General features: G+C 46.7%; 1 protein-coding gene across 3 annotated transcripts in view; it reads right to left on the bottom strand.

Moving 5' to 3' along the window:
- The window catches only part of CREBBP (CREB binding protein), a 124,265-nt gene extending 106,914 nt beyond the window's left edge, over window positions 1-17,351 (bottom strand). The window contains exon 1 of one of the 3 annotated variants that reach the window (XM_059415469.1): window positions 17,063-17,351. In XM_059415469.1, the coding sequence (XP_059271452.1) occupies window positions 17,063-17,147 (85 nt within the window). In that variant the 5' untranslated portion in view covers window positions 17,148-17,351. The remainder of the gene's footprint in view (window positions 1-17,062) is intronic. The other 2 variants (XM_059415468.1, XM_059415467.1) reach the window with 2 other exon arrangements.
- Window positions 17,352-17,580: the final 229 nt, after the last annotated feature.

The following is a 17,580-nucleotide window of genomic DNA, read 5'->3' as shown; positions in this document are numbered from 1 at the left end:
CCCTCACACAGCAAACACAGCCTGTCATGTGGACGCAGCCTCCAGGAATTTTCTCTCTTCTGGCTGCCAACCCAGACTCCGTCCCTTTCATTAAGCTGAGTTGGGAAAAGAGGAGCTACCGGTTTCCCCGTCTCTGTCACACTCATACAAGGCTGGGGCACCCACCGCACAGCAGATCTTCGTCAAGCACGATCACAAGGGACCACTTTCGGACCGCTCAGAGAAACCTCACTCCGGGAAACAATCCCTGCTCAACACCGGAAGACAAGGCATCCTAAACATGTACTAAGATCCATTCTTAGCCATCATTACCAGAAGTCCGTATTTCACCTTAAACAAGAGATGAACTACAATCAGGCACTCTGAAAAAAGCTCTCCATCTTACAGATCAAACACCAGAAAGAGGCTGAATCCACCTGCCCAGCCTGTACCATGTGAAAACAGTTTTGTTTGAAGAGCCTGTTCAAATGCAGCTAAGCAAATAAATCATTCACAAAACACATCCTTCCTTAGATTTTTCTAACAACTCGCTTTCTTTTGTAATACTTAATTTTCTTCCCTTTGAATGGCAACTGGGGCCCCAAATTCTCTGACTGGCAGAACTGATTTTTCTGTGCCAATGTATATAAACTAGTTTATCAAATCCTGTATTAGCCAGAAGTAGGAACTCTTCTATAGACTTTGCAGACATAATGAGTCTTAAAATCATATTATCAACTCTCGGTTATAACTCACAAGGCTGTTAAGGACCATGAAAGAGGGATCAGGCCCCCACAAACAGCTCCACCCTGAATAAGCCAATGAATTCCAAAGAGAGCCAAAGTGACAGGATACAAAGTAACACTGTTAACATTTTACTTGTTTAGAAGATATGAAGTAGTAACCCAAACATTTATTACTGGTTTAGTAAAAAAGAAACAAAGAAAACAAAATTCAATAATGAATTCTCTTAAAATGCTTCCCTGTTCCACTCATCCTTCTCTTAACCTCCGCCTCTTTCCTGCAGGGGCCAGTCAGGTTACTCCTCCCTCTGTATACACCTCGGCATCCCGCGGCCCATGTGAAGACTAAATGGCCTAACACAGAGTAAGAGATATTGCCTGAAAATCAAACCTAAGAGTAAGAGTTTAGGTGCTGGTTCATGTTCGTGTTTCTCTACTCTTGAGCATGAGACCTCCCCACCCCCCCCAGACGCCTCCTCTCCCCCACCCGCGCCCATTTCTCAGGCCAGCCCTCCTTCTCTGTGAAAAAGTTTGTTTTTCCTTCCATCATCTTTTTACATGTTCTTTAGCATTACTTGTACTATAACTCTGACTATTCAAATCCTTCTTTTAAACCCTAGAAAGGCTAAGCACTTTTATTCATCAAACCTAGAAATTTTTACAAAAAGAATTTTAATTCCTAAGTAAAAACTGGATACAAAAATTAATCCAAAAAGGGTAATGCATTCTGAAAAACCTCCCATCTGAACAAGAGGAATCCACAGAACAGAAAGCACTTTCATAGGATTCTAAATTCTTAGATGATCTGGAGACCATTCGAGACCTCCATGGTGTATTTATCAATATACTAACAGGGAGACACTCCTAACACAGGAACCACAGCCTGGTCCTGACTCAGGCCCTGCTCTGTCACTTACTCTGTCTACACCCTCTGACGCAGGAATGAAATCGTACCACATGTACACAGTACTTAGCCTGGCATGCAGTAAGGACTCGACACTTATCAGTCACTATCTGCCGCAGCACCATCTTCCAAGGATGCTATGACATAGGGCTGGTACAGGGTTCGTGCTCAGTGACTGTCACTTCTCTAAGGTAAAGTCCTAATAATTTGTGACAATGCTAGTGCAAGTAAAGCTTACTCTGCTTTAAAAAATGGTGGGGACTGTACAAATAAATAATGGGTCAACTCTTCAGCAACACGGAATTAACATTTTTTAAAAGGAAAAGAGGGGCACCCGGGTGGCTCCATCAGTTGGAAGTCTGCCTTTGGCTCAAGTCACGATCCCAGAGTCCTGGGATCAAGCCCCACATTGGGCTCCCTGCTCAGTGGGGAGTCTGCTTGCCCTCTACCTCTGCCCCGCCCCCTGCTTGTGCTCTTTTGCTTGCTGTCTCTCAAATAAATAAAAATCTTAAAAAAAAAAAAAAAAGGAAAAGAAAACAACACTGTTTTCTTAGCATTTAGGCCATTACAAATAGTTTTGCAGGGGCAGGGTAGAGGGGGAGGGAGAGAGAGGAGCCCAATGTGGGGCTCAATCTCACGACTCTGAGAACATGACCTGAGCCAAAATGAAGAATGAGACTCTGAATGGACTGCACCACCCAGGCGCCCCACTAATAATTTCTATGTAGGCATTTAAGCTAGTTCCCAAAAGACATCTAACTTTTTTTTTTTTTAACAATGACTATTAGGAAATAATTAAAGTAAATTCCCTCTTAAATCTTCTGTGATTCAAGCTTTTTATGCAGATACACTACCCCCTAATTAGTACAGAATAATGAGATTTTACTTCATTCGGAACAGTGATCTATTGAACGCAGAGTCCCGCCTCTCCACAGAATCGCTATCTGCTCAGGAGCCAGAGCGGACTTGGCTGAGCGATCTGCCTCCCTGGGGCCTTCCTACCGTGGGCACACTTCCTGGCTCCTGGGACTTCGCTCCCTGCAGGGCTAAAGGGGCTTATCTGAGACTCGAACAAAAGTCTGCCCCTCAGAGGATTATAATCTAATTGAGGAAGAGAGGCCACGGACACCAATTTACATGCAAGCAGAAAAAGGGAGTAAACAGAGGCAAGAAAGGCTTCAGATGACAGGGCGACTCTGAGCAGATCTTGAGAAGGAAAGACGCTGAGAAACACTGCACGTGGACAGGGCGGAGAAGGGAGCCGAGCAGACAGAACAAGCCGACCGCTATGCCTCTGGTGGGTTTCAACTCCAGCATGGCTTGCTTCCCTCTGCAGGCGTGCAGGTGTGGTTCGGGAGGGAGGGACCCCACCAGAGCACTTTACATGAAGAAAGGCCTTCCTGGGCACCTGGGTGGCTCAGTGGGTTAAGCCTCTGCCTTCCACTCAGGTCATGATCTCAGGGTCCTGGGATCGAGCCCCGCATCAGGCTCTCTGCTTTCCACGGAGCCTGCTTCCTCCTCTCTCTCTGCCTGCCTCTCTGCCTGCTTGTGATCTCTGTCTATCAAATAAATAAATAAAATCTTAAAAACAACAACAGCAAAAAAAGAAAGGCCTTCTTAGGGGGGGAAGATCCATTGTCAGTGTCACTCATCATTCAGAGAAGAGTGCATGAAAATAAATAAATAAATAAATGCCCAAAGTCTACTCGCTAATGTAAGCATTGGGTTGCAAGTTGTAAAGCAATTCACTTATTAGACCCAAATATATATATATAGCTAATTTATGGGACAAATATTCCTATTACCAAAGAATCCATCCTGGTGGACTCTTAGACGGAAACCTCCTCAGTCAGTACCTACCTGTGACTCTTTAGACACCACGAACTGCACAGTCTCAAGTGAGGGGAGGACAGCACGCTGCTGCAGTAGACGACCCTCACTGGAACGGAACTACAATACCTCAGAAACTGTGATGTAAGTCACAAGGAAAAAACCTGGATTATAAAAATGCCCTCTATATAATTTTTCAAGAAAAAGTCTGCCCAAGAAGGATAGAGTCTACTTTGTATCATCATTTACTATTCAAATTTGAGCATTTTCTTTTCTTATTCACAAATGCATTTCATGGTTACTCTTTTCAGAGACCAAGAAATCTTGCTTCCCTAAATGTTTGCTATTTACCTTTCCCTTAAGGAACTCAAGACAGTCCTGACTGCAAGTCCTGTCACCCTAGACCTGAATCACCAGAGTCCTGGAATCACAGCCAGCCTCCTATCCTCACTCCACACACTCACAAGTTGCAGAAAGTGCCACTTCTGAGAGCTAGGACTACGTGTGGTTTGTGTGCTGTCTCCCTCAGCCTTGTAGGATGGAGATTTTGAAGCCTTTTTAAGACAAAGGTGGGACAGAAGATGCTGTCACAGCAGCAAGCCACCACTAAACCAAACACAATTCCCTCAGTGGCCCCCCCAAATAGTAACCAGATGATCTGGAGCAGAAGGAGCAGAAAGGGGTTCACTGTTCACCACCACCACAGCCGAGGGGGCTCCAAGACCTAGGTGAGGGGTTGTCATCAGCTGCCGATCCACTCTGCATCTCCAGAGTCCTGGAGGATGAGCGAGGTTGGTAGCTGAGCTAGGATCGAACCTCTGCAGAAACCACCCCAGGACTCTTCAAACTATCTGGCTACCGTGTAAGGAATAAGCCGGAGACACCCAGAGAGACAGGTCCTCTGGCCCAAATGCTGGGGGCTATGACCAGCAGGCAGCAACACCGAGTCAGGAGAAAGGGGGAAGACCACCGTCTGCACTTGCGGTGTCAGTGCACAGCATATAAAAGCGAGCTTGTGTGTAGCCGACAGGAGCGCCGCTGGCAGGAAGTGAATGTATTGAGTCCAAAAAGTACACCAACATCCAGACAACAGAGTATAATTCAGCACTCGAAAGAAATGAGCCACCAGGCCACAAAAGGACACGGAAGCACCTTCAATGCATATGACTACATGGAAGACGCCAATCTGAAAAGCTTACAGACTGTGTGGTTCCATCTACCTGATGCCCTGGAGAAGCGGAGAAGGCAAAACTATGGAGACAGTAAAAAGGTCAGCAGCTTGGTTGGGGGACGGTTTGGACAGGTGGGAGCCCAGGCGGTTTTTAAGACAAAACCAGGAACATACTCTGTATAATACAATGATGGATACATGTCAGGATCCATTTGTCCCAACAGAATGTGCAACACCAAGAGCCTAAGGTAAAGTGACGCCAAGTGTCCAAGTGTTCGTGTAGGTTCCTCAGCTATGACAAACACGTGCCAAGTGGGATGGCCCGTAATGGGGAAGGCTTGCACGTGGGGGCTCGGGGGTTTGAGAAATCTCTGTATGCCCCCCTCAATTTTACCATGAACCTAAAGCTGCTCTAAAAAAGGTCTTCATGGGAAAGAGCACCACAGAATTATAGCTAAGTTGCAAGTGATGGAGATGTACAATATGATGGAGAATCACAAGCTGAAGAGTAACTCGACCGTCCGTCAACGAGACTATGTTAGTAACTAATACACCCCAGACACGCAGCGAGGGCGATGCTGGATATGAGTGTGAGGCTTCTCAAGCTTCAAGAATCCTCCAACATGCACGCACTGGGGAGGACAATGTGATGATATGATCACAATTACCAGTGCATATTCCTTTTAACCATCACTTCCCTGTTTAGGAATCTGTTCTACAGAGACACACACGACCATGTAGGACTATTCATTACAGCCCTGTTTGTGCAAGAACAAGACTGGATGTAACCTCAACACCCATCAGTGGGGAGCAGATTAAAGCCATTACGGCACGAATCTTGTAACGGACACCAGCGACCGTGGAAGGAGCTGACGCCGTCCTCCTCATGCCGCCATGCACCGGGGTGCAGCATGTGTGCGGCAGGCCACCTCCAGGAGAGGAGACGGTAGGAAGCGGGCGAGGGAGCCAAGAACAGACCGTGTCTGCTCCACAAGATAGGAGGGGTGCACAAGCTACGCACAGTGGTTACCCGGGGGCACCAGGCAGAGGGAGGAAGGAGGGAGGCTTTCACTCTACAGCTTTATGTCCTCTGATTTTTGAACCCTGTGAATGAACGAATCATTTAAGTAACTAAGAAAATTGATTTTTTACGGCAGCCCCTGGGGTGTCCAGGCCCAGGTGATGAGTTTCATTCAGCCCGGATGACGACACCCAGAACACTTCCAGTTGGGAGCGTTTGTAGTTTGAAGAGGAAATTTGAAACGGGCTCAGTATTAGTTTAAAATAGTTTTAGTGTTCACATGAGCTTAAAAGGCAGGAAAAGAAAAAAATACTTTAAAGAAGGATTTTTCAAAAACTACTGTTTTTTTTTTTTCCTAAAGGTAAGTTACAATCTACATAGGATATTTTGCACCCAACGTAATAATGAGATGATGTTGCCCATATTGGGAAAGCGGGCAGCAGCTTGAAATACTCAAACATTAGGTGGCCGTAAGGTCCCACAGCTTCCAGCTCATCCATGGAGAAACCTCTAATAGAAAGGGTTCTGTTAGAACTGGAGTTGTAACAAAGGAAGTGGTAACTGGACATCGCACTAAAACACGATCACATTTTCCTATCTTTGGATGACACCTCCAAGTTAATTTACACTTGTTCAAATCCTTCTTGCTAGAGGTCCAAGGGTTTTGCAACAGAACTAATCAAAACTGCACCTGTTGCCATTTAACAAAGTCTTCTAATCACAAAGACTAAGATGTTTTGCTTTGGATTTGATTTACTTTCACTAGTTTTGTGATGAAATTACGATGTTTATGGACCTTTTATTAAGCATTCAGAAGACTATAAAGTGCAAAGTGGAGAGCTCCCCAAACATCTTCCCCCCCCCCCCCCCCCGGTACCGAGAAAAACAATTTCTAGAGATTACCTTCTGGAAATCTACGTACACCCACTTTTTACTCCTAATAAGGACCTAATTAACATGTACGTTTTCCCTCCTTTTTAAATTTAGTAACCCTCAGACTTCTCTTCCTTTGGAAGGGAAGATTGCTTTCCCTTCCCCAAACTGCCACAGCAGGGGAGTTAGCCACTCCTCTCCTGAAGGACCCTTCATGTTTTGCCAACTGTAGGTCAATTAACTAAATTAATGAAAGGTCTGGAGTTAACGTGAACATTCTTAGAAGTCCTACCAAACAAGAGACTGATTTTTACTTTATCTGCTTGGTGTACAAGTAGGTTGTTATGCCAGAGATATGTGTGTATCATTAATTAATAAGGTGACTAATAAAAACCTCTGGTTTTGGGAATCTCTTCCAGAAACTGGGAAACTATAACAGAGATTTGGTGCGAACTGGTTGCATGATGTGTAACATAATGACAGTAACAAAACCTCCGACAGTCTTCAGGGTGACACCAAATTAATGTTTTTTACAAACTTCAATTCTTCCTATTTATAGTACAGTGAAAACATTAAAATCATTTTGTGTTAAGTACAGCACCAAGATATTTTATCTTAAAAAAAGGGGGGGGGGATTTTTAGAATGAAGCCTGCTTTTCAAACATGAGTATCTGCACCAGCTCTGAGATACTTCTCCGTGAGGAGTACATGGACATGTATGCTGTGCCACTCTGGTAGGAAGAGCACAAGAGAGCACATGCTGCCACCCGCACAGCGAGTTCTAGAAAAGCGCACAAGTGGCCAGCGCGGGCTGCCTCCAGGGAGGCGGCCTGAGGGCTCGGGAGGCAGCACCTTCTTTCGTGCTGTTTACAAGTTTGAGCCCTATGAATAAGTTACCCATACTGAAAACGATTTTTTAAAAAGCTTTTGAAAGAAAATTATGTTTGTACAAAAAATTCCTAACATCTTAAATAAGTACATGAATTCTGATTCATGGGGCTTTTCCTCTCACAAACAGGGCTTGGGGTAAGAGAAGGCAGTTGTCAACTCTCCCAGCAGATAGGAACACGGATGGAAAAATACATTCTGGGAAAAGCTTATTTAGATTTCTGGAGAACAAGTCACGGTTGCTTCCTCCAAATACCCTGGACACAATGGGTCTCTCAAATTTTGTATTGTTTTTCAAACCCTAAAAAGATGATCTGGGCTCCCTGGTCTGACACCGGAGGCTCTCCACAACCTTACCTTGCCTTCGGGTGCCCAGACTGACTCCCACAACAGTCCTTCCTCTATGAAGAAGGTTCCCTGACCTCGGGCCCGGAAGCCTCCCGTCACAGTGCTGGTCACCACAGCCTCGCAGTCTCCCACACAGAGTAAGAACATATCGCCGATTCGAGTGACATAAGCATTTAAATCTTTGTTGCCTCCAAGAATGAAGCAGTACAGTGGAGACTGGCCCAGCTCCCCACCACCACACCCAGAGCAGGACCACCCTGGCAATCTCTGCCTCTCAGAAGCAAGACCAGGTGACCTCTGACTGGTAGCCCAGGGAGTGTAAACCAACAATAGAACTGGTTTCTGCAAAAACTATTACCTGCTCAGGACTCTCTATTCCAGACCTTCACAATGGCTATTTACGCTGTTTCCTACACCTGGAACCGTCCAGTACTCTCCACCCCCATCTGGTGTCCATCAGCAGGTCTCCACGCAAGTGACACCTCTCCCAGAAGGCCTTCCAAGACCTTTTGGAGCAGACTCTGTCCTCTGCCCCCACCGTGCATGGGCACATCATGCCTAGAGACCTCCCCTCTGAGGTCCGAGGTCACACCGAACTACAGCCGAACCCCCAGGAAGGCAGACACCGTATCTCCAGGGCTGACACCACAGTGTAATAAATATTTTCTAAATGGAAAGTCCTACATCTAAAGTAACAAATACTTTTGAAAGTGTCTTTAGAAGATGGTCCCTTGGAAGAAACTTCGTCATAATTATCTTCAACTATTAATGAATGACATAAATAAACACACTGAGGGGGGTGCCACTAGCCATGTGCTGCTGTTGACATGCACATTAATTAAAATTAAACAAAATTTGAAATTTATTTCCTGAATCACATTAGTAACTGGTAATTCCAGTGCTGGGCAGTGCAGATCAGAACACGGCACCATCACCTAAAGTTCTACTGCATGCTGCTCACTCGAATACCACAAGAACACGGGCATTTCAGATGTACCAATCGGCCTTCTTAGAAGAAATCAGTTTTTCCTTCCACTTTCAAAGTCTGAGAAAGTTACCAGAGTACGCTAAAACAGCCAACTATTTCCCAATAATTCAAATGATTCTCTTAAGATTTTTAAAGAGAAGTTCAACCGTGGGCAGACAATGCTCTTCTGCAAACAGAACCCAACCCCATCATTACTAGAGGCACAACGAAGACAGCACAGAAGGTCTATGAGAGCTTCATGCCATTTCGTCATAGTCAGTGAAAGTTGTTTACTAAAAATAAAAGATTTAATGTAAAGACACCCACAAATTAGAAGAAAGGCTCTTTGTCCACCATGAGACAGTTTTTTGCCAGCAAAACCACAAATCACCACACCCGAACTATCCAGGAGAATGGAAAGGAGTAAACTCCATTCCAACAGCTTCCAGGACAGAATCTGCAGCAGAGACAATCCCCCACAACGGCAGAAGCCTCGCTCTGAAGTGAACGCCACCAACACTTCTTTCATCCCATCGACCTGACTAAACTGCACCATGATCCTGAGGCCATTTCTCCCCTAACACTGGTTTTAGAAAAAGACTGTTTTTATGATTTCTCCACACTTGCTTTTCCTTTTTCACTAAGTCCTAACCTAAATCAACTCCTCGTGGAGAAACAATTCCATTTAGACTTCAATTTTCCAACAGAGAAGCGTTTTCAACTTCAAACACAGACTGGGTAAAGTCTCGTCTGTAGGATGCCTGCATCTTGGATTCCAATTCCTTCTCCCGCAAGCTGGTGGAGACGACACTCACAGTAGCACTGGTGTAGGAAGAGAACCAGGCGGGGTGGCACCTTCCATTTAGCAAGAAACTCCCGTGGATCTGGTTCAGGGTCAGACTCCTCACCTACATTGTCCCAACCCCCACCAGCCCACAAGGAAGGGCACAACTAAGGTTCCCCACACAATTAAAGACCAGCAACAGCTACCACAGCCTGTTTTATACCAGGAATCACAGTAACCTAGTATGAGGGCCTTTTTTTCCCCTGGAGAAAAAGATTGCTACCCTCGCCTACCCAAGCTTCAATGTAAAGTCACTGGCCCAAGTCTCAGAAATGACAAGCTGAGATGCAGCGTCCACTCCAAGCAGAGGCCAGGGCTCCTTCCTTAATACCGCGCCACCCGCCTCCCATATAAAAAGCTCTGACATTTCCTTCAACTCTGAGTCATGGGTAGAAGGTTCTACTTTTAATCAGGTGACAAATACTCAAAATATTTTAATCCAAAGGAACTGGGTCAAGCTTTTATAGCCCATCATTGTCAAAGCAAACCCTAATTATTTGATAGATTTCTACAGTTCTGAGTGTCATCATTTGGTTTATAATCAAATACCAAAATCTCCTTATTTAAACATCACACAAGCCTCTCATAACAAAGAGGTTATTCTGTTTTGTTTTGTTGGGGCTTTTTGCCATCTCATTGGTTATTCTAACTACAAAGTTAAAACATGTATAAATGGTACAGTTCTGGTTTAAAAAAAAAATCCAAAATATTTGGGTGGTAGGGCAAAGGGAAGCCTTTGAAATAATAAAACTCTGCTTCACAACAGAACTGTACAACCCCATTAAACAGCTCACCACTGTTAAGAACCACCTACTGTCTACACGGTGGCACGGGTGGATCAGAAAGAGGTGCAAATTAACAGATTTTCAAACAGTAGCAGATGGGACACCTAGACACAGGAAAGTCAGATATAATCAGGTGACATTTTTTTCACCATTAGATTTCACTAAACATCCCTTTGATTAATGGAAATGAAACATGGGGGGGGGGGGACTGTCACATGGGATGATGTCTTTCTACAGGGAAGGTTTAAAAAGAAAGCAATTCAACTTTTAGACACAGAGCTCAGAGACAGCCTTGCTTCTCAAATTTAGAACCAGAAACACCCGAAGGCAGTTTTTCAATGTGAGCAACAGTCATTCCCTATATTGTCTAAAATCCTGGGGGGAAAAGAAGTCACTTTTGCTTACTTGCATGCCTTTCCTGCACCCGTTCCCTGCGTCTAAAGAGCTCTCCCGTAAATCTGAGTGATTCCCGGCCGGCCAGTCCAGGCTGGAGATGAGCACCCTCTGCCCCCTCCCATGGGACCCCATGGGTGGCTCCATCTCAGCGCTCCGGACAGAGGAGCACAGCCCCCAAAGAAAGTCCAATGTATAAGAGGTCCCCAATAGGCACTGCTCCAAGGACTTAGATTTCTTCGTCAGGGATGTGCGGCAATGTGAGAATTTTCCTGAAAGCAAAGTTTAAGACTGGCTGGACAAGTGTGGCAACCCTCCCCCAGTTAACGCCAGAGCTGTGCACGACCACGCCAGCCGCGAGGAGCCCATCAGTCATAGGACGGCATTTCTAAGGACGGATGTACCACTAAGCAGCGGCCACAGAGCAGGCTAGGGGACAGCAGGCACGTGTGCCGAAAACCAGAGCGGATGGCTGGGAGTTTGAGAGCTTAGGAGAGACTGTCTGGGACAACCAGAGGACTTCGAGGAGAGCAAGCGGCCACAGATCATATCCACAGGCCGTGCACCATGACACTCACAGAGACGAAACTGCTGTGAATGGACAGGGAGCTTTTCTCAACACTATAGAAGGCACAGACGCCCACCCGCTTCCCCGGCTGTCTGGCGCCTTGCTCTGTCAAGGTTCCCTCGCTGATCAGCGGATTTCTGAGGTGTTACCCCCAACTGGACATCCAGCTCTGGGCTTCTCCACGCAGGGACGTTCAGGGACCAGAACGTGATACAGGAAGCCCTCCTGGACTGCCCTTTCTGACTCAAGCATTCTGGCACTTAATATAGCCTTTTGTATTCTTGAGTTTTGCCTCCAAGTTTTGGGGGGTTTTTTTTGTCAACACGGTTCTAAGCTACTCAGAGCCACGCATAAGAATCCTCTGCATGCTGCTACTTACTCTGTTAACAGTACCTCAGACTGAATTGTCGTATCAATAGTAAAGAACCAGAATAACCTATCCATTTGCTGCTTAAACAACCCCATGAAAAATGCTTCAAGTCAGTTAAGAATCTTTAGAACACACCGCGCCTCCTAAGTTTTTTGCAATTTTAAAATTTCATGGTCCTCCCGTTCCTATTACAAAAACATAACTGGAAATGGAGACAAGATCAATAGTCTTGACCACAGAATTCTTGGCTACATCCTCACTGACTGTGTTTGCTACACCACAGATCGGACGCACGTGCATGGCTACCGTCTCTGACAGATCCACTGACCAATGGGTCTCCTGTCCAAGGGACTGGGACTATGGGGCACATTCACTTTTCAGGAGAGAAAACTGAGAAATCCCACATTACATCAGGGTCGCACACTGTGGCGAGAGGGCCAGCTCCTGGCTCCAACAGAAGTTACTAGTTTGCTGGTACACAGCAGCGCCCACTGGTGTACGTACAGGTGGTCTGGAAATGGCAGTGTTCAGTAGCTATTAGCGACCTTGTGGCCTGCAGAGCCAAAAATATAACCTCTGGCCCTTTACAGAAAGTCCAAGGACGCCTGCATTACATAAAAAGGGTGTGGGAATGAATGTGCAAACCAGAGCCCTGCACCCCAAGGCCCAGAGCCCCGCAGCATGCGAGGGCTCTGGGAAGGCCTTGCAGTAAAGCTGCTCCCAGCCTCATGTGAGCACAAAACCTTTTCTGAGAAACGCTTCTTTGCATGACTTCTAGTTTCCCTGGCACATACCCGGAATGCTGGCTTGAATTAAGATGGCAGAGGTGGTGTCCCGACTAATGGTACCCAAGAACTAAACTGGCTTAACGCAAGCTTTGCTCATCTTCCAGAGGTCACAACAAGGTACGTTTCATCCTAACCAGGGAAGGCACATTTTAGCAGAGTTATTTTAACTCTTGTGTTTTCAAACACACTAAGTAGAACACGAAATCAGCACTTATATGGCCCCAAGGAATCACATACTTGGTCACAGAGCTGCGGAGGCAAGAGGTAGAAGTTGTACAAACACAGCTACTGCTAAGCAGAAGCTCCTTCATCCCTTTCCAAGCTGTTTCCATACCGTTTTAGAATCAGGGGATCACACTCCAATGTCAAACAGGAGTGACGCTTGGCGGTCTGTGCCGCGAGGCACCCCTAGCGGGGTTCGTACTTACCTATCATCACCCCCAAGCAACTTCGACGGAGCCCTAGGTTATCCAAAAGTCCCTACTTTTCCAACACGTATAAAAGTAAAGCAAAGTCATGAAAATCCCTGTCCCTAGAAGTCTCTATAAAAGTTTATGTTTCCTATTTATCCAGAACTCAATGAAGAGATGAAAAAAAAGTGACTGGTCCTCAATTTTCCACTGTCATTGCAAGAAGGGGGGACCAAACTGCTGCACCGGAACCAGAGGGAAGGGGCAGCCCTTGCTGCTACCCACAGTAGGAAGAACACATCCCGCTCCCCCAGAGCTGGTGGCAGACCTCCCCCCGAGATGTACTCCACCTGCTGGAGTCACACTACTGAAACCTGCCAAGTACTGCAAGCTCGTAAACCCACAATTCAAGCAAATTTCACATTTATGGACGTGGAGTTGTAAAATGAATATACAGTTATTTACTCTCATCATCTAGGTTTGGTTCTAGTTTTCGGCGGATCACCTCTCCCACGTCTGGCTCCTTACAGAGAATCGGCAGAAAGAGTGTCTTCCCATCCTGCCTCACAGCGCACTTTGAGGCCCGAGCTGAGGGGACAGGAGCTAAGCGCTCGGGTAAGTAACACACAACACATAAAGAACAGTTCACCGTTTTGTTGTGAAAGGTGTTTTGGTTGGTAACTATATTCACTCCAGATTTTCTTTAAATATCGTTTCCTATGGCACTTAAAGAGATTCACATTATAAAGTGTAATCACTACTGCTTAGGGACACTTACACAGGATAGGATGAAATAGATCTGTGTGCAGTTTTCAGAAGACAGCCTTAAAAAACTTGAACTTAACAAGTTTTTGTTGTATGTAAATCTGGCTTCAATAAAGCTGGCCGAAAAAAAAAAAAGTTTACTGCTTGCATGGGTATTTTACTTCTCCCTCACTATTAAATCATGAAACCCTGCTGTTGAAAAACACTAATATGCTGTTTTAATCTGGACATATTAAATAAAGAAGTTTCCAAAACACACAATTAACTATATACTGGAAACACACAGTCGTACCTCTTCCAATGGGTGCCAAGTGAAGGAAGACAGCACTTGCAAGAAACCATTTACGCCTTTGATTTGGAACAAGAAGATGCTACTTCCACAACATCTCATGACATTAAATCCAGGGCCACTCCAGAGCTGAGGTCTGGGTGAGGTCAGAAGTACTATTTTTTCCTTCTTCCTCTTGCTACCTTCCTTTGGGGCACATTCTCTAGTTCTGTATCCCCTCTCCACACTCTCCTCAGAAGCACTCCCAGCCTCTCCTGTTTGTCATCAGTGGCAATGACATTTATCACTCAGAGATGCCACCTTACCTCGCTGGCATGCTTTAGGCACATCCACACTCCCCCCCACTAGGTTGCAAGTGCCCTATAGGGAGCACCCTGGTTAATAAGCTCCCCAATGTCAGGAGTACTGTCCTCTCCACCCAACATCAGCCCCCCAGATACACGCAACGGACACCAAAGGCTCCCAAGGCCAGTCCCACAGACATGTACTGCGTGGTGGCACTCCAAATCACTCGTTTCTTACATCACCAGGCCTCCTCCTCCTAATCCCTCAGCTTTTCCCATGCATAGAGCTCCCATCACTCAAATTTTATAACAGAAAGAAACACACCTTGCTCCACCTCGTACAACTTTCTCCTGGGAGCCTCAAAAATACATCCCCTCACAAATACGGTTGAGTCTCCCTACTTTCCCATTTAACCCAATGCCCTCACTCTTCTGAGTGTATGCAATGCGATTCCTTTCGTCCTTTATTTGCTTAATATATATCCTTAAGATCTCTGTCTCAGACTAGCAGTTACGGGACACAAGGCTGTGCCTCTTTTCATGTGCCTGATGATGGTCCTTTCCCCAGCCCCATGCTAACAGACTCTTGCCCATTAACATGATGTGATGAATGGGTAACCAAGGGAACTCAACTCAAGTATGAGCATGAATTTTATTCTTTAAATGATTTAAACTGGAGCTACTAAAAACTTTTTTTTTTGTTCCACATTTGGAAAAGAGTGAGCTCCTGACTTGGGAGGATCAAGGTTAGAAAGGAAGGGGGGGAAAGGTGACCAAGAGGGAAAAATCCTTTCAGATAAACTTTGCTGTGATTTAGCAGTGCATCAGGTAAATATGTGACCATCCAGTAACAGAACTACCCAAAAAGGCCATTCTCTCAGCTCCATCTTGGAAAGAACGGAAAGTATATAGTTGCACAAGCCTTTCTGTTAAGTCTTGTGTTAGTAATTTATCCCTCTATAGAAAACACAATCTGTAATAAACTCCTTCAACAACAACAAAGCTGCAAAGCCATTCAAAAAGTTACCAGTTTCGGAAGACAAGCTTCAAAGCTAAACTTGCCTGGTATGATCTTTGTTTCATAAGATTAAAGACTTTTCACTCAAACATAGCAAGATTAATGAAGCAAAGGAGATCTGTTTTGCAGTAAAAGGGCATTTAAATCATGGCTGTTTCCACACTTCTTACTTCAAACAAGTTGACTTGACAAAATAAACATCACATTCATTTCTTTATCAATTAAAAAAAAAAGGGGGGGTGCCTGGGTGGCTCAGTGGGTTAAAAGCCTCTGCCTTCGGCTCAGGTCATGATCCCAGGGTCCTGGGATGGAGTCCGCATTGGGCTCTCTGCTCCGCGAGGGGCCTGTTTCCTCCTCTCTCTCTGCCTGCCTGTCCACTTGTGATCTCTGTCTGTCATATAAATAACGAAAATCTTTAAAAAAATTAATAAAAATAAAAATAAATAGTATTAGTGACTTTTATGTCCCATGAAACTTATTTACTACCCCCACCCACCATTCCGCAAACTGTATTTAAACTAGACAAGAATCTTCTTAGGGCGAATTTTTAAAAAATCGTTTCTCTCATGCCTACCCTAATATTCTAGGAATTGTGTTAAAACCGAAGCCATAGAATTGAAGTAGTTTTGTTTCAACAGGAGAAATAGGTTTTTTAGACCATTAGTAGAAATATGCCAGTGGCCACAGAAATATTTGCACAAGCTGAACAGCTGTGTCTACTGCAAATCTGAAGGCATTGCTGCCTTCAGCAATATAATTCAATTTGGACCCATTCATTATAAACTGATTTTCAGATGCTGCTACTGCAAGACTGTACTGGAGAAACGCAGGCTGCGCTGGAGACAGAACTGTTCCCAGCAGCGCACAAGTTTTTACTGCAAAGGAGAGCTCTGAAAGAGGAAATACAGCTCCATCGTAATGGTACCGTGGACCAGCCCACAAGAGCCCAGAGTTATTAAATGAATAGAAAATAAAATACTTCTTAAGCAACTGATGGGATTATCTCAGAAAGTTCTCAGAGATGCTGTTTCAAAGGACGTTTTATTTAAGACCCTGCTTAAAAAAAAAAAAAATGGGGGGGAGGAAAAAAACTGCAATTCCCACATTCGTTAACATATTTGTTTTATACATCTACACTGTAAAAACCGCATCAGCTCAAGTGGACATTGTAGCCCAAAAGGATCTGCTACCTAACTTTCTTTTAAGGTTATGCCTCTGAAATTAAACACACCAGAGCAACTTTGATGACATGTTGCTAGCGAAGTCTGGGCGGGCGAAATAAGTGACCGAACAACGAGAGTTTTCAGGATAACTGCTCAACATTTTCCCAAGGAGCACATTCCAAGAAACTTCCAAGTCTTAACTCGCAGGCTGGCTGCTGCTACTCGTGTGTCTTCAGGTCGCAGAGCTGCGAATTGTGCTACTAGTTCAGAAAACACTTTGGGTCTCCCCTCCGCTGCACTTTCCCCTTCCCTAACCGTGAAACCTACCCTGTGCTGTCATCCCTCCGGGCAGCCGACGCACGGCGGCACAGGGAGGCGCGTGGAATCCCCACGAAGACGAGCACGCTCCACTTTACTTTTCCTCCCAGCAAGTACCGCTCGCTTTCGGCGCGCGGAGGGCTCCCCAACTCCGGGACCGGCCGCGAGCGCCCGGGCAGGGCCGGCCCCCGCTCGGGGCCCCGGCGCATTGTGGCCACAAACTTCCCCTCGGCCGGCCCGGCGGGGTCCCGGGAAGCGGCTGCGCGGGCCTGCGCCTCGGAGAGGGTCTCCCCGGCGCTCACCTGCGGGTGGGGCCCCCGCCCCCCGCCCGGCCCCCCCTCACCTGTGCTGTCATTCGCCGAGAAGCCGGGCGAGCTGAGTTTGGCTCGTTTGGGGTTGGGCGGTCCGTCCAGCAAGTTCTCGGCCATTTTCACCTGCTCGCGGAAACAGCCCCGAGCGCGGGCGGCCGGGCTGGCAAGAGCTCCGGGGCGGGGGTCGGCGCCGGCCCTGGCCGGCTGCGAGGGTAGAGGAGCGAGCGCGAGCCGCGAGCCGCGAGCTAGCGCCGAGGGAGAGGGAGGGCGCAGGCCGGGTGGGGGAGGCGGCGGCCAAATCTCAGCCACAGCAACAGCGCCCCGCAGCGCTCACCGCCCGCCCCCGGCCGCCGCCGCCGCCGCCGCCGCCGCCGCCGGCCGCGGCCCCCTCATCCCCTGCCCGCCTCCCGAGCGCGACACTCCGCGGCGGGGGCGCCCCGGCGGCCCGGCCGCACCCCCGGGCCCGGCTGGCAGCGACGGCGCCCGGCCGGGCGGCTCAGGCAGTCCCCGGGAACATGGTGCCGCCGCCGCCGCCGCGCCGCCGCCTCGC

This window comes from Mustela nigripes, chromosome 11 (assembly GCF_022355385.1).
Source record: "Mustela nigripes isolate SB6536 chromosome 11, MUSNIG.SB6536, whole genome shotgun sequence".
In the NCBI taxonomy this organism is placed as follows: Eukaryota; Metazoa; Chordata; class Mammalia; order Carnivora; family Mustelidae; genus Mustela; species Mustela nigripes.
This window is presented reverse-complemented; position numbering and strand designations above follow the sequence as displayed.